The 21,141-nt window shown below is 46.6% G+C and overlaps 1 protein-coding gene across 1 annotated transcript; it reads left to right on the top strand.

Annotated features, from left to right (window-relative positions):
- Positions 1–18,756: 18,756 nt before the first annotated feature.
- Positions 18,757–19,776, top strand: LOC116988235 (paraneoplastic antigen Ma1 homolog). Its single transcript, XM_033044784.1, has one exon. The coding sequence runs from the start codon at positions 18,757–18,759 to the stop codon at positions 19,774–19,776; it is 1,020 nt and encodes a 339-aa protein (XP_032900675.1).
- The last annotated feature ends 1,365 nt before the right edge of the window (positions 19,777–21,141 follow it).

Genomic DNA, 21,141 nt, shown 5'->3' with positions numbered 1-21,141 from the left:
CATTGAAGCGATATGCAAGTGTCATGGCCTCAAAAAGGCAGCCAGCATCAGAGAGACACACCACCCTGGCTACACTCTCATTTTATTCTGCCTTTGGGAAGAAGGTATAGGAGCTTGAAAACGGTAACATCCAGGAGCAGCTTCTTCCCTCCAACCTGCTGGCTATTAAACACTATAACCTCCATATAGGCTCCAAACAGCATAGACTTGTGGCCATTAAAGCACTACAGCACCTGGAACATTGTGCTCTCTAGTGTAGAGTTACTATTGTAATGCAGAAGGTTGTACTGACCAGATGAGAGGATAATGGTTTTAATGGATTAAATGCCCTGTTTAGCACTCTGTAATCACATGACTAACCACCCCAGGAAAGAGCTGGAGTCCTGGCACATTCCCATGGGCGTGTCTTTCCTCACAGTGGAAAATGCTGATTCTGCTGTGGGGGGGACGTTCTTGTTAAATTCTATAGTGTGTTGTGTCTTTTTCTTTTTTATTTTATACGGATGTATGGAAACCTAATTTCTTCTCTGTAAAGCAGTTTGGTTTCAACACGAGTTGATTTAAATGTGCTATATAGATAAAATTTACTTATCTACTTAACTAATTGTCTCCTCTTCACACACCTAAAGAAGCTTTTACTATCCTCCTTTATATTCTTGGCTAGCTTACCTTTGTACCTCATCTTTTCTCCCTGTATTGCCTTTTTAGTTATCTTCTGTTGCTCTTTAAACATTATCCAATCCTCTTGCTTCACGTTCATCTTTGCTACGTTGTACTTCTTCTCATTTATTTTTATATTGGCCCTGACACCCCTTGTCTGCCATGGTCACCCCTTACTTCCCTTGGAATCTTTCTTCCTCCTAGGAATGAACTGATCCTGCACCTTCTGTATTATTCCTAGAAATACCTGCCATTTTTGTTCCACTGTCATCCCTGCTAGGGTATCTTTCCAGTCAACTTTGGCCAGCTCCTCCCTCATGGCCCCATAGTTCCCTTTATTCAACTGTAACACTGACACCTCCGATCTACCCTTCTCCCTCGCCAATTGTAGATTAAACCTGACCATATTATGGTCACTGCCTCCTAATGGCTCCTTAACCTCAAGTTCCTTTATCAAATCCGGTTCATTACATAACACTAAATCCTGAATTGCCTTCTCCCTGGTAGGCTCCAGTACAAGCTGTTCTATGAGTCCATCATGAAGGCACTCTACAAAGTCCCTCTCTTGGGGTCCAGTACCAACCTGATTTTCCCAGTCTACCTGCATGTTGAATTCTCCCATAACGACCACAGTATTACCTTTGCTACATGCCAATTTTAACTCCTGATTCAACTTGCACCCTATGTCCAGGCTACTGTTTGGGGGCCTGTAGAGAAGTCCCACTAGGGTATTTTTACGTATTCACGTCCCCCCTCGCACCACTCACAATTAACCCTGACCTTACTCTTTTATCCCTTCTCAAATTTTCCTTCCCATTAATTTGAGAATCTTTTGTAATTTTTCCTTTAGTCACTTCCCCTTTTGATCCAGTTTGATAAGTGCTACCTGAACCACCCGACTTAATTAAATATTTACCTTGGATTATTCTTGAAGTTGAATCACAGGATCAAGTGTTGTCAGATATCTAAGGCTTACAGAGTGCATGGTACCACTAAAAGGAAAGCAGTCTTTTCAATGAAAGTTGCTCCCAATGGGAACTAATGATAGAGTTAAAGGGATACACAGTAAGGAAGTAGGGCACTGAGGACTAGTACCACTGATCATCAGCCAATCATTTACACCTGAACCCCATCTTTTATTCTCCCCACATCCTATTAACTTCCCCAGTTCCACCCATTCACCCATCAACCAACTAACCTAAGACACACACAAAAAAACTGGAGTAACTCATCGGGTCAGACAGTGTCTCTGGAGAAAAGGAATAGATGACCTTTCAGGTCGAGACCCTTCTACAGACCCGAAGTGTCACTATTCCTTCTCTCCAGAGATGCTGTCTGACCCACTGAGTTACTCCAGCTTTTTGTGTCTATCTTTGGCTTAAACCAGCATCTACAGTTCCTCCTGCAGAACCAACTAACCTATCAAGCTCCACATCTTTACCAGACAGGGGTAAGGTGGAGCACTGGGAGGAAACCCATGAAGTTACAAACTCCACAGAGACTGTATCAGAGGTCAGGACTGAAGCCACTTTGCTGGGTCAGTGAGGCAGCAGCTTTCTACCAGCTGCACTACAGTGCTGTTCATGATTTTACAATATTATAATGTTTAAGTTTCTAAAATTAAAAAAAATATTATAGTTTGTAGTGTAACCTTTTCACACAAAGGGAGGTAGGTGAATAGAACGAATTGCCGGAGGAGGTAAGTTGAGGCGGGTGCTATCACAACAAATAAGAAACATTTAGACAGGTTCATGTATAGGACAAGTTTAGAGGGCAGATGGGACCAGTGCAGATGCGGCATGTTGGCCGGTGTGGGCAGGTTGGGCCGAAGAGGCCGTTTCTCCGCTGCAAGACTGGATGACTCTAGTTATAAGGCACCTTCCCTTTCACAGAAATAGTTATGGCTAATGAAATACTTCTGAAATATTAAATTTTTGTGTAGGAATGTTCAAAAATGGCAATGAGAGAAAAACAGGTAATGTCTCCCAGAATTAGGCAGGACATCAGGGAGAATGTCCCCAATCATACTCATTTTTAAATTCCAACAAAAATCCTACAAAAAGTAGACTTCTCATTGGCTATTGAAAGCTGAACATTCTCGCAAAATGTAACAATGAGTTTACCGGCTGCAACTCAGCTGGTAGCTGCTAATGAAACTAATTAACCTTTGATTAAACCCTTGAAACCTGATTCCAATTAAATAGTTATTCAAATTTTCCAATAAAAGTTAAAATGGCCACACCCATCTGATGATGCAACTTTTTTCTTTAATCGTGAAGCTTTTATTTCGTAATCAAAAAAATCTTGACATTTGTAAGTGTTACCTCGTTCTTTCAATAGTCCAGGCGAACCTGAGAGTGCTGCATTATGGCGATCACAATGAGAGATGTGAAAGATTTTGTTTTGCCCCCTTATCAAACAAAGCAGTAATTCTACTCAGTAACTCTAGGGTAATATTCACTGAATCAATCAGTGAAGCAGTTTAGCTGCCCAATAGTCTTCTATGTTTGGGGGATGTAGGAAAGGTTTGGAGGGCTATGGACAAAATAGGTCAAGTTTAGATGGGACATCTTGGTCAGAGTTGGGCCAAGGAGCATGTTCATTGATAACTAAGCTTCACAGTTAGACCGTGGAAAATGTTGATCACTTCTTGTAACTCAGGAGCGATCTCGCAGAAAATCAGACATCTCTGATGAAATTTACCATCATCTTCAATGTACTAGCACAGTCTTTGGTCAATTGTGAAGGTTCTTTGTGAACTTAGACCTGGAAAAAGCTACCACACTGCAGTGATCCCTTGCATATTTTTCAAACTGGGATACAGATCATCAGATGTTTAAGATGTATCAGGTTTCAGACTCATTAACCTATACAATATCTTTTATTAGTAACACCCTCCTCTTACTTCCTCATTTTCACTGGCCTCTTGATTCTTCAGCATGCCAAGGATTTTGGTGCCTTCTGTGAATATAGCTTGCTACACAAGCAGGAAACATTCACAAGGATTGGTACACCAATAATGGGATTTCAAACTGAGACGTCACCCGTGCATGTTCCAAAATGCTGCCTGGCCTGCTGAGTAATGCCCCTGTCCCACTTAGGAAACCTGAACTGAAACCTCTGGAGACTTTGTGCCCCACCCAAGGTTTCCGTGCGGTTCCCGGAGGTTCCCGGAGGTTTTTGTCAGTCTCCCTACCTGTTTCCACTACCTGCGACCTCCGGAAACCACCTGCAACCTCCGGGAACCGCACGGAAACCTTGGATGGGGCGCAAAGTCTCCAGAGGTTTCCGTTCAGATTTCCTAAGTGGGACAGGGGCAATACTCCAGCACTTTGTCCTTTTGTGTATTAACCAGTATCCACAGTTCTTTGTTTCTACAATCAATGGCATGACTGCCTTGATGGCATTGATGTACTGAGGGATCTTGTGGTCCAAGTCTATAACATGCAAGTGGCATCACAAGGGGTCCGTGTAGTAAATGAAGGCATATGGTATGCTTGTTTTCATAGGTCAGGGCATTGAGTATCTTCCTCGTTCGTATGGCGTGCACAGCCCAAAGTTGTTAGACAACTTGTTATGTTGGGTCTTCTGTTTGTGCACGCCAGGTGCATTGCATTCATCAAAACAGGGTGGACCTCATGAAAGTTGCAATCTCCTACCCCGTGCATTGGGTATAAGAGTCCGGAAGTCATGATGCAGCTTTATAGGACTTTGGTTTTGCTGCATTTGGAGTCAAACTCAAAAAGCTGGAGTAACTCAGCGGGTCAGGCAGCATCTCTAGGGAAAAGCAATACACAACATTTTGTGTTGAGATCATTCTTCAGACTCATTTCTCAATTACAGTGTTGCCTGCAGTTCTGGTTGTCCCATTTCAAGAAGGATTTGGAGGCTTTGGGAAGGGTGGAGAGGGTATTAGCTACAGGGAAAGGTTGGACACTTAGATTAGAAACATAGAAACATAGAAAGTAGGTGCGAGAGTAGACCACCAGGTCCGTCGAGCCCGCACCGCCATTCGCTCATGGCTGAACACTAAACAGACACACTTACCCACAAACAGTAGACACAAGACACAGAACACAAGACACTACCCTCCCCTTTATACCGCTATCACCCCTCTCCACCCCAAGAACCTCGTGATCTCCTGGGGGAGGCAAAAAACCGGATAAAAACCCAGGTCCAATTCGGGAAAAAAAATCCGGGAAATTCCTCTCCGACCCCAATCCAGGCGATCGACACTTGTCCAGGAGATCACTCAGGTCTTACTATACTAACCATACCTAGGTCCATATCCCTGCCCTCTCCCCGTAGCCCCTTATCCCCTTGGCAGCTAAAAAACCATCTATTTTAGTCTTAAATATATTTAAAGTTTCTGCTTCCACTGCTCCCTGGGGCAGTGAATTCCATAAATTAACCACCCTCTGGGTGAAGAAGTTCTTCCTCATCTCAGTTTTAAAAGAGCCCCCCCTTATTCTGCAACTATGTCCTCTAGTTCTAGTTTCCCCGATCATTGGGAACATCCTCGGTGCATCCACCCGATCAAGGCCCCTCACGATCTTATATGTTTCAATGAGATCGCCTCTCATTCTTCTAAACTCCAAAGAGTAGAGTAGAGTTCCAGCCTACTTAACCTTTCCTCATATGTCAATCCCCTCATTGCAGGAATTAATCTTGTAAACCTTCGCTGCACTGCCTCCAGGGCTAGTACATCCTTTCTTAAGTATGGAATTGTTTTCTCTTGAAAGTCAGAGGATGCGGGGTGACTGGTTAGAAGTAAATAAAATTATGTGAGAGACACAGATGAGGTAGACAGTCCAAACCTACTTCGCTGGGTGAAAATATTAAATAAGATAATTTTTAGCATTGAGGTCATAACCGATCAGAGTAGAATTAGGCCATTCAGCCCATCAAGTCTACTCCGCCATTCAATCATGGATGATCTATCTCTCCCATCTTTAAGGTGATAGGGGTAAAGTTTAAAGGAGATGTGTGGGAGCACCTGAAGCTTGCTCTGGGTGGAGGCCGGTACAATTGTGCAAGTAAGAGACTTGTAGATGAGCATTTGGTTATACAGTAATTGGAGGGATATGAATTAAGTGCAGGTAGATAAGGATATGTCTTGGCATCATGTTCGGCACAGACGGTGGGCTGAAGAGCCAGGTCCTGTGCTGTAGTGTTCTTTGTTCTATGTAATCAATGCCTTGCCAGCAAAACCATATATTTAATAACTTAGTAGGGCAATAATTAAAAGACTGAAATGAAGTGCAACGCCTACAACTTGTTTGAAACTTATGTACCAAGATTACATCCATTGTGGAGAGTCAAGTTCCAACTGATTATCAGTTAGATAGTTTAGTTTATTGTCATGTGTAAAGCTTTTGTTGCGTGCAAACTCATCAGCGGAAAGACAATACATGATTACAATCGAGCCATCCACAGTGTACAGATGCATGTTAAAGGGAATAATGTGAATCATCTTTAGTGCAAGATAAGGTCCGATTAAAGACAGTCCAAGAATCGCCAATGAGGTAGATAGTATCTCAGGACTGCTCTCTAATTGTTGGTAGGATGGTTCAGTTGCCTGATAACAGCTGGAAATAAACTGTCTCTCAATCTGGAGGTGTGTGTTTACAAACTTCTATACCTCTTGCCTGATGGGAGAGGGGCGAAGTGGCTGGGGTGTGACATCCTTAATGCTGGTGGCCAGCATACTTGTGCTACCATAGAAGTGTAGTGGGTCAAGGTACAGCTAAATACCATTGGTAGCCACTATGCTAGAGACATTATGGCAGTGACATTATGGCAATAAACAAGTAACACAATTTCAGGACATCTTTTGGACGCGATTTTCACTCAAATATAAATACAGGTAATAAAACAGTAAAAATGAATTGTGACATTTAATAAAAAACTTTGTCAAACAAAATAATTTTCAAAAGTGCAGTTCTAAATTGTACCATAACGGCAACATAAGTAACATGAAAGTAATAGATGAATTATATTCTAATGTACTCAGTGCTTTCCTCAAATCTGCAGCATCACTTTAAATGTAGAAATGCATTTCCAAGCAGAAATATAATCTTTCAATATAATCTCTCTGACATCCTAACTCCCAAGGAACAGAGTTAAATAACATTGCTTAACACCTCAAAAATATACCTAATTTTGCATTTAGAACTTTTATATAACAGTTTTATATAATACATAGGGCTCATGTTGTCGACCTCCCCGTGGTGAACACTGTCAACTGAGTTCAGTCACCACAGCTCGGCGCCAACCAGGAGCATGCGCCCTTTTTAGGGCGGGCATCTACAGGTGTCGAACCGGATGGCATCACCCTGCTGCAGCTGAATGCGGAAGACCTCACCAAGGACAAGACCACCATCATTGAACATCTGCTACAGACTCACAAAGTAATTGCAATCCTGCTCCAAGAGACTCACAAAAGTGATGGCTCCCATCTGAAGATCCCTGGTTATACCCGTGCGGCCTACACCAAGAGCGACACCCACGGGTTTGCTACTTTTGTAAGGAACACAGCAAAATGGAAAGCGGTTGCAGTGCCCCCTCCTGACTGCGACGTGGAATGGGCAGCAACACAAGTCAAAGGTGTCACGGTCATCAATGTATACAAGCCACCTTCTACCAAGCTCCACAAAGACTCCATCTCCACCTTTGGTTCGCCCTGCATCTGCGCCGAAGACTTTAACTGCCACAGCACCACCGTTCAACTAACTCAGATGGCACTGCACTAGAAGACTGGGCCTCAGCTACTGCCGTTCAACTCTTGTACGACCCAAAACAGCTGGACAGCTTCCACTCTGGCAGGTAGAACACCACTATCAACCCCGACTTGCCTTTTGCAAACCTGAATGGACCATCCCCACACCGTATCATCCTGGATCATTTCCCGAAATCACAACTTCGCCCATCTCTGATTATCCCGGACAACCCCATCGAGCTTCTCCCAACCAACCCTGCAAAGAGGTGGAATTTCCACAAGGCCAGGTGGGACCAGTTCACATGTCTGGTGGACTTCTGGATCGACAGCCTTCCCACCCCCACCTCCACCAATCTGGACAAAACCTATTCAGTCTTCTGCAAACTCCTCATCAGGGCAGCGAAGAGTTCCATTCCTCGCGTCTATCATTGCCGGTACATCCTCACATGGGACGAAGAGTGTGACGCATGCTACGATGCATTCCTGGACGCTGAACCTGGCGAAGAGGCTGCCTCCAAGGCTACGGAACTGACAATCCGCCTTGACAAGAAGCGCAGAGAGCGGTGGGAAGAGACAGTCCAAGGAATCGACTTCACACACTCCAGTAGGGTGGCTTGGAAGAACTTCAATCGCCTCACTGGTCGAAGTACCCGCCCAAAGCATTGCCCTGTGATGGCCAACTCCATCGCCCACCAGCTCCTGGCCAATGGCCACTTCAAAGACGCGGACAAGAATTATACTCGTCCTGTCAAACAGGAAACCACTAATCTTTGGAAAGCTCCAGGTGTTGATGGGCTCCTGTCAGCACCCTTTTCCTCTGCAGAACTCTCTCCTGTCATCACTCAATTGAAATGCGGAAAAGCCCAGGGTCCTGATAACATTCCCCAGAATTCCTGAAACACTGCGGTCCTAAATGCCAGGTCTGGCCCCATGAGCTACTCCTCTTGCCTCATTGGTCAGTCCATTCTGAAGATCTGGTGGAAAGTCACCGTCATTGCGCTACCAAAACCAAACAAGCGTGTGAACGACCCAAGGAACCATCGGCCCATCTCACTCCTCTGTGTCCCGTACAAGCTTCTCGAACGGCTTCTCCTGGCCCGGCTCGATCCAATCGTCGACCCACAACTACCCGCTGAACAAGCCGGATTTCATCCAGTTTAAACGTATATAACCGTTTTATATAACACATAGGGCTCATGTTGTCGACCTCCCCGTGGTGAGCCCTGTCAACTGACCTCAGTCAGGCAAACGACAACAAACAGAGACACAGCAGCAGAAATAACAATGAACGACAAGAGCTTGCAGCCCTAATGCAACCTCAGTCGCCGCAGCTCGGCTCCAACCAGGAGCGTGTGCCTTTTTTAGGGCGGGCATCTACAGATGTCGAACCGATGGCATCACCCTTCTGCAGCTGAATGCAGAAAACCTCACCAAGGCCAAGATCACCATCATTGAACATCTGCTACAGACCCACAAAGTAATTGCAATCCTGCTCCAAGAGACTCACAAAAGTGATCGCTCCCATCTGAAGATCCCTGGTTATACCCGTGCGGCCTACACCAAGAGCGACACCCACGGGAGTGCCACTTTTGTAAGGAACACAGCAAAATGGAAAGCGATTGCAGTGTCCCCTCCTGACTGCGACATGGAATGGGCAACAACGCAAGTCGAAGGTGTCACGGTCATCAAAGTATACAAGCCAACTTCTACCAAGCTCCACAAAGACTCCATCTCCACCTTTGGTTCGCCCTGCATCTACGCCGAAGAATTTAACTGCCACAGCACCACCTAGGGCTACCGTTCAACTAACTCAGATGGCACTGCACTAGAAGACTAGGCCTCAGCTACTGCCGTTCAACTCCTGTACGACCCAAAACAACCGGACAGCTTCCACTCTGGCAGGTGGAACACCACTACCAACATTGACTTGGATTTTTCAAACCTGTATGGACCATCCTCACACTGTATCATCCTGGATCACTTCCCGAAATCACAACATCGCACATCTCTGATTATCTCGGACAACCCCATCGAGCCGGTCCCAACCAACCCTGCGAAGAGGTGGAATTTCCGCAAGGCCAGGTGGGACCAGTGCACATGTCTGGTGGACTTCTGGATCGACAGCCTTCCCACCCCCACCTCCACCAATCTGGACAAAACCTATTCAGTCTTCTGCAAACTCCTCATCAGGGCAGCGAAGAGTTCCATTCCTCGCAGCCACCATTGCCGGTACATCCCCACATGGGACGAAGAGTGTGACGCATGCTACGACGCATTCCTGGACCCTGAACCTGGCGAAGAGGCTGCCTCCAAGGCTACGGAACTGACAATCTGCCTTGACAAGATGCGCAGAGAGCGGTGGGAAGAGACAGTCCAAGGAATCGACTTCACACACTCCAGTAGGGTGGCTTGGAAGAACTTCAATCGCCTCACTGGTCGAAGCACTTGCCCAAAGCATTGCCCTGTCACGGCCAACTCCATCGCCCACCAGCTCCTGGCCAACGGCCACTTCAAAGACGCGGACAAGAATCATACTCGTTCTGTCAAACAGGAAACCACTAATCTTTGGAAAGCTCCAGGCGCTACTGGGCTCCTGTCAGCAGCCATTTTCTCTGCCCAACTCTCTCCTGTCATCACTCAATTGAAATGCGGAAAAGTCCAGGGTCCTGATAACATCCCCCAGAATTCCTGAAACACTGCGGACCTAAATGCCAGGTCTGGCTCCATGAGCTACCCCTCTTGCCTCATTGGTCAGTCCATTCTGAAGATCTGGTGGAAAGTCACCGTCATTGCGCTACCAAAACCAAACAAGCGTGTGAACGACACAAGGAACCATCGGCCCATCTCACTCCTCTGTGTCCCGTACAAGCTTCTCGAACGGCTTCTCCTGGCCCAGCTCGATCAGAATCGTCGACCCCCAACTACCCGCTGAACAAGCCGGATTTCGTTGTGTATAAACGTATATAACCGTTTTATATAACACATAGGGCTCATGTTGTCGACCTCCCCGTGGTGAGCCCTGTCAACTGACCTCAGTCAGGCAAACGACAACAAACAGAGACAGCAGCAGAAATAACAATGAACAACAACAGCTTGCAGCCCTAATGCAACCTCAGTCGCCGCAGCTCGGCGCCAACCAGTAGCGTGTGCTTTTTTTAGGGCGGGCATCTACAGATGTCAAACCGATGGCATCACCCTTCTGCAGCTGAATGCGGCAAACCTCACCAAGGCCAAGATCACCATCATTGAACATCTGCTACAGACCCACAAAGTAATTGCAATCCTGCTCCAAGAGACTCAGAAAAGTGATCGCTCCCATCTGAAGATCCCTGGTTATACCCGTGCGGCCTACACAAAGAGCGACACCCACGGTATTGCCACTTTTGTAAGGAACACAGCAAAATGGAAAGCGATTGCAGTGTCCCCTCCTGACTGCGACGTGGAATGGGCAGCAATGCAAGTCGAAGGTGTCACGGTCATCAAAGTATACAAGCCAACTTCTACCAAGCTCCACAAAGACTCTATCTCCACCTTTGGTTCGCCCTGCATCTACGCCGAAGACTTTAACTGCCACAGCACCACCTGGGGCTACCGTTTAACTAACTCAGATGGCACTGCACTAGAAGACTAGGCCTCAGCTACTGCCGTTCAACTCCTGTACGACCCAAAACAACCGGACAGCTTCCACTCTGGCAGGTGGAACACCACTACCAACATTGACTTGGATTTTTCAAACCTGAATGGACCATCCTCACACTGTATCATCCAGGATTACTTCCCGAAATCACAACATCGCACATCTCTGATTATCTCGGACAACCCCATCAAGCCGGTCCCAACCAACCCTGCGAAGAGGTGGAATTTCCGCAAGGCCAGGTGGGACCAGTTCACATGTCTGGTGGACTTCTGGATCGACAGCCTTCCCACCCCCACCTCCACCAATCTGGACAAAACCTATTCAGTCTTCTGCAAACTCCTCATCAGGGCAGCAAAGAGTTCCATTCCTCGCAGCCACCATTGCCGGTACATCCCCACATGGGACGAAGAGTGTGACGCATGCTACGACGCATTCCTGGACGCTGAACCTGACGAAGAGGCTGCCTCCAAGGCTACGGAACTGACAATCCGCCTTGACAAGAAGCGCAGAGAGCGGTGGGAAGAGACAGTCCAAGGAATCGACTTCACACACTCCAGTAGGGTGGCTTGGAAGAACTTCAATCGCCTCACTGGTCGAAGTACCCGCCCAAAGCATTACCCTGTCACGGCCAACTCCATCGCCCACCAGCTCCTGGCCAACGGCCACTTCAAAGACGCAGACAAGAATCATACTCGTTCTGTCAAACAGGAAACCACTAATCTTTGGAAAGCTCCAGGCGCTACTGGGCTCCTGTCAGCACCCTTTTTCTCTGCCCAACTCTCTCCTGTCATCACTCAATTGAAATGCGGAAAAGCCCAGGGTCCTGATAACATCCCCCAGAATTCCTGAAACATTGCGGTCCTAAATGCCAGGTCTGGCTCCATGAGTTCTACCCCTCTTGCCTCATTGGTCAGTCCATTCTGAAGATCTGGTGGAAAGTCACCGTCATTGCGCTACCAAAATCAAACTAGCGTGTGAACGACACAAGGAAACATCGGCCCATCTCACTCCTCTGTGTCCCGTACAAGCTTCTCGAACGGCTTCTCCTGGCCCGGCTCAATCCAATCGTCGACCCCCAACTACCCGCTGAACAAGCCAGATTTCGTCCAGTTTAAACGTATATAACCGTTTTATATAACACATAGGGCTCATGTTGTCGACCTCTCCGTGGTGAGCCCTGTCAACTGACCTCAGTCAGGCAAACGACAACAAACAGAGACAGCAGCAGAAATAACAATGAACGACAAGAGCTTGTAGCCCTAATGCAACCTCAGTCGCCGCAGCTCGGCGCCAACCAGGAGCATGCGCCCTTTAAGGGCGGGCATCTACAGATGTCGAACCAATAGCATCACCCTGCTGCAGCTTAATGCGGAAAACCTCACCAAGGCCAAGACCACCATCATTGAACATCTGCTACAGACCCACAAAGTCATTGCAATCCTGCTCCAAGAGACTCACAAAAGTGATCGCTCCCATCTGAAGATCCCTGGTTATACCCGTGCGGCCTACACCAAGAGCGACACCCACGGGATTGCCACTTTTGTAAGGAACACAGCAAAATCGAAAGCGGTTCACCCACGGGATTGCCACTTTTGTAAGGAACACAGCAAAATGGAAAGCGGTTGCAGTGTCCCCTCCTGACTGCGACGTGGAATGGGCAGCAACGCAAGTCGAAGATGTCACAGTCATCAATGTATACAAGCCAACTTCTACCAAGCTCCACAAAGACTCCATCTCCACCTTTGGTTCACCCTGCATCTACGCCGAAGACTTTAACTGCCACAGCACCACCTGCACCACAGCATCTCTGATTATCCCGGACAACCCCATCAAGCCGGTCCCAACCAACCCTGCGAAGAGGTGGAATTTCCGCAAGGCCAGGTGGGACCAGTTCACAAGTCTGGTGGACTTCTGAATCGACAGCCTTCCCACCACCACCTATCTGGACAAAGCCTACTCAGCCTTCTGCAAACTCCTCATCAGGGCAGCGAAGTGTTCCATTCCTCGCGGCTATCATTGCCGGTACATCCCCACATGGGACGAAGAGTGTGACGCATGCTACGACACATTCCTGGACGCTGAACCTGGCGAAGAGGCTGCCTCCAAGGCTACGGAACTGACAATCCGTCTCGACAAGAAGCGCAGAGAGCGGTGGGAAGAGACCTGATAACATCCCCCAGAATTCCTGAAACACTGCGGTCCTAAATGCCAGGTCTGGCTCCGTGAGTTCTATTCCTCTTGCCTCATTGGTCAGTCCATTACGAAGATCTGGCGGAAAGCCACCGTCATTGCGCTACCAAAACCAAACAAGCGTGTGTACAACCCAAGGAACCATCGAGCCATTTCACTCCTCTGTGTCCTGTACAAGCTTTTGTACGGGACTCTGCACTACCCACCAAATAGTCAAGCTGACCAACAACATCGAAGACAGTTTGGAAAAGGTTTGCAAGGCAGGCGTCACACTGGTGGACCTCACTGCCGCCTACGATACAGTGTGGCACCAGCTCCTGATCTTGAAGCTCCTCCACACCATTCCTGACTGCCATTTAGTGCGGTTCCTTGCCAACATCCTGGCCAACTGCAGTATTGTACTCAAGTCCAGCGACGGGCAATCTAGCCAACTGCAACGCCTAAGAAACGGAGTCCCCCAAGGCTCGGTACTGGCTCCCATGCTCTTCAATCTCTTTATCAGCGATCTGCCACGCACGACCTCGGGCCAGTATGGATACGGAGATGTCCTGGCCCTACTGCATTCGGACAGGAGTTGGTCAAACATGGAGGATGTCCTTTCAGTGGATATGGAACTTTTCACGGGCTGCCTTAAGACCTGAAGACTAAAACTGAAGTTGGCAAAAACCACCACAACGGCCTTTCACCTGAACAACAAGGAAGCTCAACGCCAGCTAACCGTCACCCTCAATGGGTCACCCCTGCCCTATAACCCATTTCCTACATACCTTGGGTTGAAACTAGATCGGCAGCTGTCCTGCAAGCATCTCCTTGATGCTCTCCGTGCTAAAGTCTCGGCGCGGAACAACCTCCTGCATTGCTTGGCTGGATCGTCATGGGGCGCCTGGACATCTACTCTCTGAACCAGTGCTCTTGCGCTCGTGTACAGCGCCGCTGAGTACACCGCCCCAGCATGATGCAGCTGCACTCATACTAGCAAGCTAGACGCCATCCTCAACGACACCATGCGGATCATCACCGGCTGCTCCGGATCTTCTGCCGGTGCTCGCAGTTATCGCACCCGCCAAGCTTCACAGAGAGTACTTCACCCACAGGCTGGTGTGCAAGGCCCCATTGGACGCCAAACATCCTTTGCACCACCTCACCCAGGATTCACAGCAACTGGGTCCTCAACACCTGTCATCTTGTCGCCACTTCTCCCGTCACGCAGCCACCCTCTGTGGCTCCGGTTTCAACACACTAGGAGCTTGGAGAACCGGCTGGGAACGGACTTCCCGACCTCCTCAATTCACTGTTGCACCGAACACCACAGCCCCACCTGGCTCGGACCTGCCCTGCAAAGAGTGGGTGGCCCTGAACTGGCTCCATGCAGGGGTCGGCCGGTTCAACACCAACATACATCGCTGGGGGCTGCGTTCATACATTTCATACATTAACAATACAGTATTCATTTATACACCTGTGGTCAGTGTTCACTCATTAACAACTTTGATAAATACATTGGTGTCATTCCCATCTGTAGTGCATCCAAAACGTCTCGCCAGGCACATGTAAATAAGCAAATGTGGTGTCACAAAGTACGCCAAGACCAAGTAGCGTGACCTGGTCCGGGAAGTCTTCACTTTCAAGCAGTAAAGAAGCGCTTGAAGAAATTCACTCGACTCTTCGCCTGCAAAACAGAAACAGAGGTCAATAGCTAACTAACATCAACCTAATACAGGTGTCAGAAGTTATGGGGAGAAGGCAGGAGAATGGGGTTACAAAGGAGAGATCGATCAGCCATTATTCAATCAAGGAGTTGACCTGATGGGCCAAACGGCCTAATTCTTATTCTATCACTTATGAACCTCAACTAATTAGTTCTTTCAGAATTAAACTAATTAGTAAAATACCAAGGTACGGATGTGAAGATTTGTATTTACTTATCATGTTATGAAGATCCGCAGTATAATGTACGAATGGGTAGATTCCTTGGTGAACTATTGGAGGTCATGATTTTAAACAATCCTCTGTCGCAGTCAATCAGAAAGTGACAGTGCTTCCATGATTAGTCTTGGATTCCTTGGTGATGGGTGACGTATCCATTCTAACACTATACAGCATGATGAAAGTGGGGAATGATGAATCTTCATCAGCTGTTTTCTCTTGCTCTCTGTATTCCTGGAAAGGTGTTACATTTAAGATTTTCTTTTGGTTAAGATGAGATAACCAAATTTATTGCATTTATTTCGAGATTTGGCTTACACCTTGACGTGTATTCACTGCGCTCTTTCATACAGAAACAGAGAGATTAGAGATATGCATTTGAAAACCCATTTGTGTGAGTGCGACATGAGAATAATTCAAACACCTCATGTCTCCCAGGAGAGGAGGAGTTGCTGGGTGAGGGGAGGGGCACCACGTGCAGACCTCGAGGCTGGACAAAGAAACCAGGCCAGGTTTTCTGTGTTGTCTGCCTGAATCACCCACTCCAAACCGATGTACTATGTATCCTATTTATTAGTTAGTAAGTACATGGAAGCAGGTTTTCCAGAGTTGCCCAGTTCACTGGGGTGGGGATGGGGGGGGCAAGATAGAGTGTAAAATGTCAGGAAATTACATTACAACTAGAAAACAATGAATTAATTGGCAATACACACCTTCCGTGCCACCATCACCTGTTCACTGGGGTCTATCTCCAAAGCCTCCTCACATTCCTCGATTGATTCCAAACTAATGGTGTACTTCCTACGCGCTGGTCTGACAGGAGGAGGTCCATGTCTGGAAAGAAAACAGCAGTATAAACGGTAACACAGTAACCCCACCTTCTCGATGAAATGTTATAGATACCAAGGGCTGGGTAGAACACACAGCTTTCAAGGAATCTTCTCCAAGGACTTTGAAGCTTCTGCTTCTCTACAAGCGGTTTGACGGAGCCAAACTGGAAAGACCATTTCTTGAATTGGAGGAAACAAGGGTATAGAAACTAGCAAAAATGCCAGGGGAAGAGGAGGAGAAATTATTTTTCACTCAGCAAACTGACCTAGGTTATATTCCCTAAAAAACTGGTAAAAAAATACTCAATAATAATATATTTTAAAAAAAACAATTCAAGGGCGCATGTCAAAGAGGAAAGAGGGGAGCATTAAATGGATAAATCGTTCAGTGCTACTACAAGCAGAATTCTGTAATTCCACCCACATTGTGTACACATGGTTCTTCAGATTCTATCAAGTAACAGTGGGGTCAGAATTGCTGCCTTACAGAGCCTGAGACCCAGGTTCAATCCTGACTGTAGGTGCTGGTTGTGTGGAGTTTGCAACTTCTCCCTGTTACTGCGTAGGTTTCCTCCCACATCCCAAAGACATGAGGGTTGGTAGGCTATTTGGATTGGTTAAAATTGTAATTTGTCCCTAGTGTGTAGGATTGCGCTAGTGTACGGGATGATTGCTGGTCGGCGCAGACTCAGTAGGAAGAAGGGCCTGTTTCCACGCTGTATCTCTAAAGTCTAAAGTAACTAACGTGTGTCTTTTAACAACTTTGGAAGAATAAGATGTCATTAGTGCGTCCAAAGACTAATGACATCTTATTTTTCCAAGGTTGCTAAAAGTGATGGGCAAAATGGATGTGCCATTTTATTACCATGTTAGCAAACAAGCACCGACATTCAACTCAGTGACTCAATTCAACTACAAGCAATGCTTCCTCTGCAGAACCTCTCCTTAGTTCATCATCTCAAGTTAGCCAGTTTGTGAAACAGAGACAACTGGCTTTTCTTTGGATTTGGATCCAGCAGTTGTTTGACTAATGTACACTTCAAAATTTGCACTGTGCGTTCTGCTGCTCCATTTGAAGCGGAATGGTATGGAGCGACTCTAGTGTGTTTTACACCATTCCCTTTCATGAATTACGCAAACTCTTGTGAACAGAATTAAGGTCCGTTATCAGACATAATTTCCTCTGGAAATCCATAGGACGCAAACAATCCTCGCAAAATGTAAATCGTTTTGCTGGATGTCGTTTTGTTCATTGGAAACACCTCTATCCACTTGGAGTGACTATCAATCACAATGAACAACTGTTGTCCATCTAACTCTGCACCAGGTCACCATAGATAGCTTCTAGCTAGACTCTTTGAAACACATTCCCAAATGCTGATCAGGAGGATCTTCTAGCAATTTTACTCCGTATCTTTCAGGGATTAAAACTCTCGCTCCCCACATGGCACACCCTTGGTCTACTGAGAGTTCATTCCTACGTACAAAAAAATGGGTTAAATTCTGCCTCTGAATCCGGCAATTTGTTTGGCCATCCATTTGTAACATACCCCTGCACGCTTGACAAAAGTCTGTCAGTGCGAGTAGCCTTCCGAATATCCCCTGAAGTGATAGGTAACATGAGAGAAATAAAACACGTTCTCTCTGTTTAGGGTAACCTCCGATTCCAAAGGTAATCTAGATATGGTGCCAGCATTGCTGATACTGGTATGCAGTCAATATCAATGCCCATCTTTGCATTCTGTCTGCTGCCAGAGTTGGTATGTGTGCTTTTGGATTTAGAATCACTGTCAACGGCTGGTGATCGGTCTCGATTACAAACCTTCCACCATACAAGTATTTGTGAAACCTTCCTAATGCCAAAAGTTAATGCAAGATCCTCTCGCTCTATTTGGAACTGAGTGTACTAGATGCAAAGGCTATAGGCCTCTCCTCTCCATTTTCTAGCACATGAGAGACAGCACCAACACTGTATGGTGAAGCATCACATGCTAATGTAGCCGTGTGTAACTTCATATTAGTTTTTCTTATTAAGAAATGTATATACGTTTTGCTGCGAATATGTGTTCTGCATTTTGATTTGTTGTAAATGAGTTCAATCATTTTTCCTGTGTGGTGATTGGTTTGGGGGCGGGAGCTGGGGATCATGGGTAATCAAAGTCCAGGAGAGAGAGAGAAGAAATCCAGAAGAAGACAGAAGAAGCCTAGGCTAACTGCTACCCCTTCAGCTCGGAGGTGTGGATTAAAGACTGTGGCTGTGTGGACTTTGGGATTACGAGGAGAGTGAGAGCAGCGGTTAGCTGAGCCCTGGAGACAACGAGGGAGAAGGAACATTTCTGCCACATGGGGTCCTCTCTGGTCAGCCAACTCCCCGCAAACTTGTGAGCTTCTGCACTGCACTTGTCGGCTTCCACTGTATTTGGCCTCGACGCTCTCCATCTTCGACCAGGCCTGCAACGTGGGGTTATTCTTGTTTTGTTTTTAATGTAGCCGGCTTGTGTGAGTGAGTGTGTGGGCCCACATAGTAATTAGTACTTAAAGGTTCTATAAAAGATTGATTTATTGAGTGTTGTTTTTTTTTGAATATCTGTGTGAGAAACACCAGTAAAAAACCTATAAGGGAATTAAAGTTAATGAACCTGGGGCTCAGCTCATGTAGAGGGCAAAGAAGCGCTACACAAAATGGAGGCACCGTTGGGATTAATTCCCATTTCATTTACTGTTAGTTTTTGCCTTTAAGAAGTGTTTTTGTTTCCCGATTTTTGTATTAAAGTGCCTATAGCAGTTGTAGTATAATGGCTACTCAAGCAGACTCTCAGTTAGCAGCTAAGCTTCATAGCTGGTGTAGTGAAGCATGTTTAGACCCAAACCATGCTTTTGTCCTGTTTGACGTGCCGACTAATACTGACCAAGCAGACATTGAAGAGACTGTTCAGACAGTAAAGGCACTTGGGAGAGTAAAGGTATGGGACGTCCAAAGTGACATTCAGACTGGCAGTAACCTGGTACTCTGTGAATGCCGTGAAGTTGTACAGCCAGATCGCATTCCCCCCCAACTGCAGCCAGTGAAGGGAGGCTCAGAATGGAAAATGTTCCTCTTCAATGAACCCGTGAGCCCAGCTGAAGATTTTTTAGCTAAGCTAAACAAACTAATGACTGATGAAGGAAAATCAGTAAATGATGTTCAAGCCATGCTGACTACAGAGACTCCACAAGGAAGCTCCCCAGAGTCCATCATCCGAGCAGTGGGAAACCTGTTGGGAAAAACAATGAGACCTACCAGTGAGAACAATGCATTTCGACGTCTGCGGATGTTCTCTGTAAACCTTCCCACACCGCCAGGAGAGGAGAGCCTTGACCATTGGCTCGAACAAGCCTATCTAATGATTGAAGAATGTGACTGCTCTGAACGTGAGAAACAAAAGAGAATAGTCGAGAGCTTAAAGGGGCCGGCCCTGGAAATAATTCAGGCTGTACGACTAAACGACCCAGATGCTAGCCCTGACTACTATGTAAAGGCCTTGGAAAGTGCCTTTGGCACGCTTGTGTCAGGAGAAGACTTATATTTTGCCTTCAGGAGCCTTCACCAACAGTCTGGTGAAAAGCTCTCTGACTTTTTAAGGAGGTTGGAACGCTCGTTGATCAAAGTAGTGCAGAAAGGAGGCCTTCGCAGCCACAGAGCCGATCATGCTCGAATTCACCAACTCATTAGAGGTGCTACTGACTCTGATATAATGCTGTTACAGCTGAGATTGAGAGAAAGAAAAGAGAAACCTCCTACCTTCTTAAAGCTCCTAAATGAGATTCATGAATAGGAGGAATATGAGACAGCTCGACGAAAATTAAATACAACAGTAAGACAAGTACAAGTCAGAGACCAAGCCAATACCAAAGCTACAGAAGACCAAAAGTTGGGCAGATATTCAAGAGCTTCGTGCAGAGCTTGGTGAGCTAAGGGAAAAGCAGCAAGACACACATACTGAGCCAAAATTCAAACCCACCAAGAAAACTATAGACACTGAAAAAGAAAACGAAGTTCAAATGTTGAGGCAACAGGTGCTGCAGCTACAACATCAGCTAACTGTGATGTCTGTATCTCACAGTCCTGTGACTGCAGACCCTAAAAAGAGGGATGGGAAGGCCAGACCCAGCCCAGCAGCTAAACCACATAATGCCAAAGACTCAGAGAGCTTCTTCTGTTACAGAGCGGAGAAAATGGTCATATTGCCACACACTGCACAGCCCCAGAGAACAGCCCAAAAGTAATCCAAAAATTACTCGGTGCTCTGCGCAAAAGTAAGGAAGATAAAGCTTCACACAAAAGGTTTGCTGAGTCGAAGCAGGTTGGTCCAGTCTACACACAGCAGCCTCGTAACCTGCCACAAGGACTGGTTGGCCCATCCATGATGGCTGATGTGAAAATTGATGGTCAACCCTGTAGAGCCATTTTAGACAGCGGCTCCAGAGTCACTATCATCTTTGAGAGTTGGCACACCAGATTCCTTCCCAATGTGCCCATTCACCCACTCAAAGACCTTGTCATATGGGGACTGAGTGACACTAGCTATCCATATACAGGCTATGTGGCAGTTGAGCTGGGACTGCCTCCTAATTCCAAGGGAGTTGAAGAAATAGTTCCCGTGGTGGCTCTAATATGCCCTGATTCGCCAAGTCCTGACCCAGTTCCTGTTGTCATTGGCACTAATACAACAAAACTGCGCTCCCTGCTGTACCAATGTGAGGAACTCAAAGGCAACGATGAGGTTCACTCTCTGAGAATAAACACTGTTCGTTCTGAACAATCCCCATCACCTTGTAATCCACCAATGGATGTGGTCATCCAAGTGAAATGGCAGGGCCCTGGGACTCTAAGAATCCCACCTGGAGGAGCACACTATGCTGTCTGTGAAGTGGAGAAGCAGCAACCTATGGATAAAAGCATCCTAATGGTGGAGGCTGATGAAAGTACAAACCTTCCTGCTGGTGTGCTGGTTCCGCCAGTAGTCCTGCCACCCTCAGCTATGGATACCAATGGCTTCACACTCATGCTGAGAAATGAATCTCAAAAAGAAACTGCTCTTCCTGCGGGTACAGTGCTAGCCCAAGTGTACCTAGGTGACTCTGTCATTGAGCCAAAGAAGTCTCCGAAAACAATGTCAATTGATCCTGAGCTCTTCAAT

Source organism: Amblyraja radiata, chromosome 27 (assembly GCF_010909765.2).
Source record: "Amblyraja radiata isolate CabotCenter1 chromosome 27, sAmbRad1.1.pri, whole genome shotgun sequence".
In the NCBI taxonomy this organism is placed as follows: Eukaryota; Metazoa; Chordata; class Chondrichthyes; order Rajiformes; family Rajidae; genus Amblyraja; species Amblyraja radiata.
Note: the sequence above shows the minus strand (reverse complement) of the source record. Positions and strands in the feature narration are given on the sequence as shown.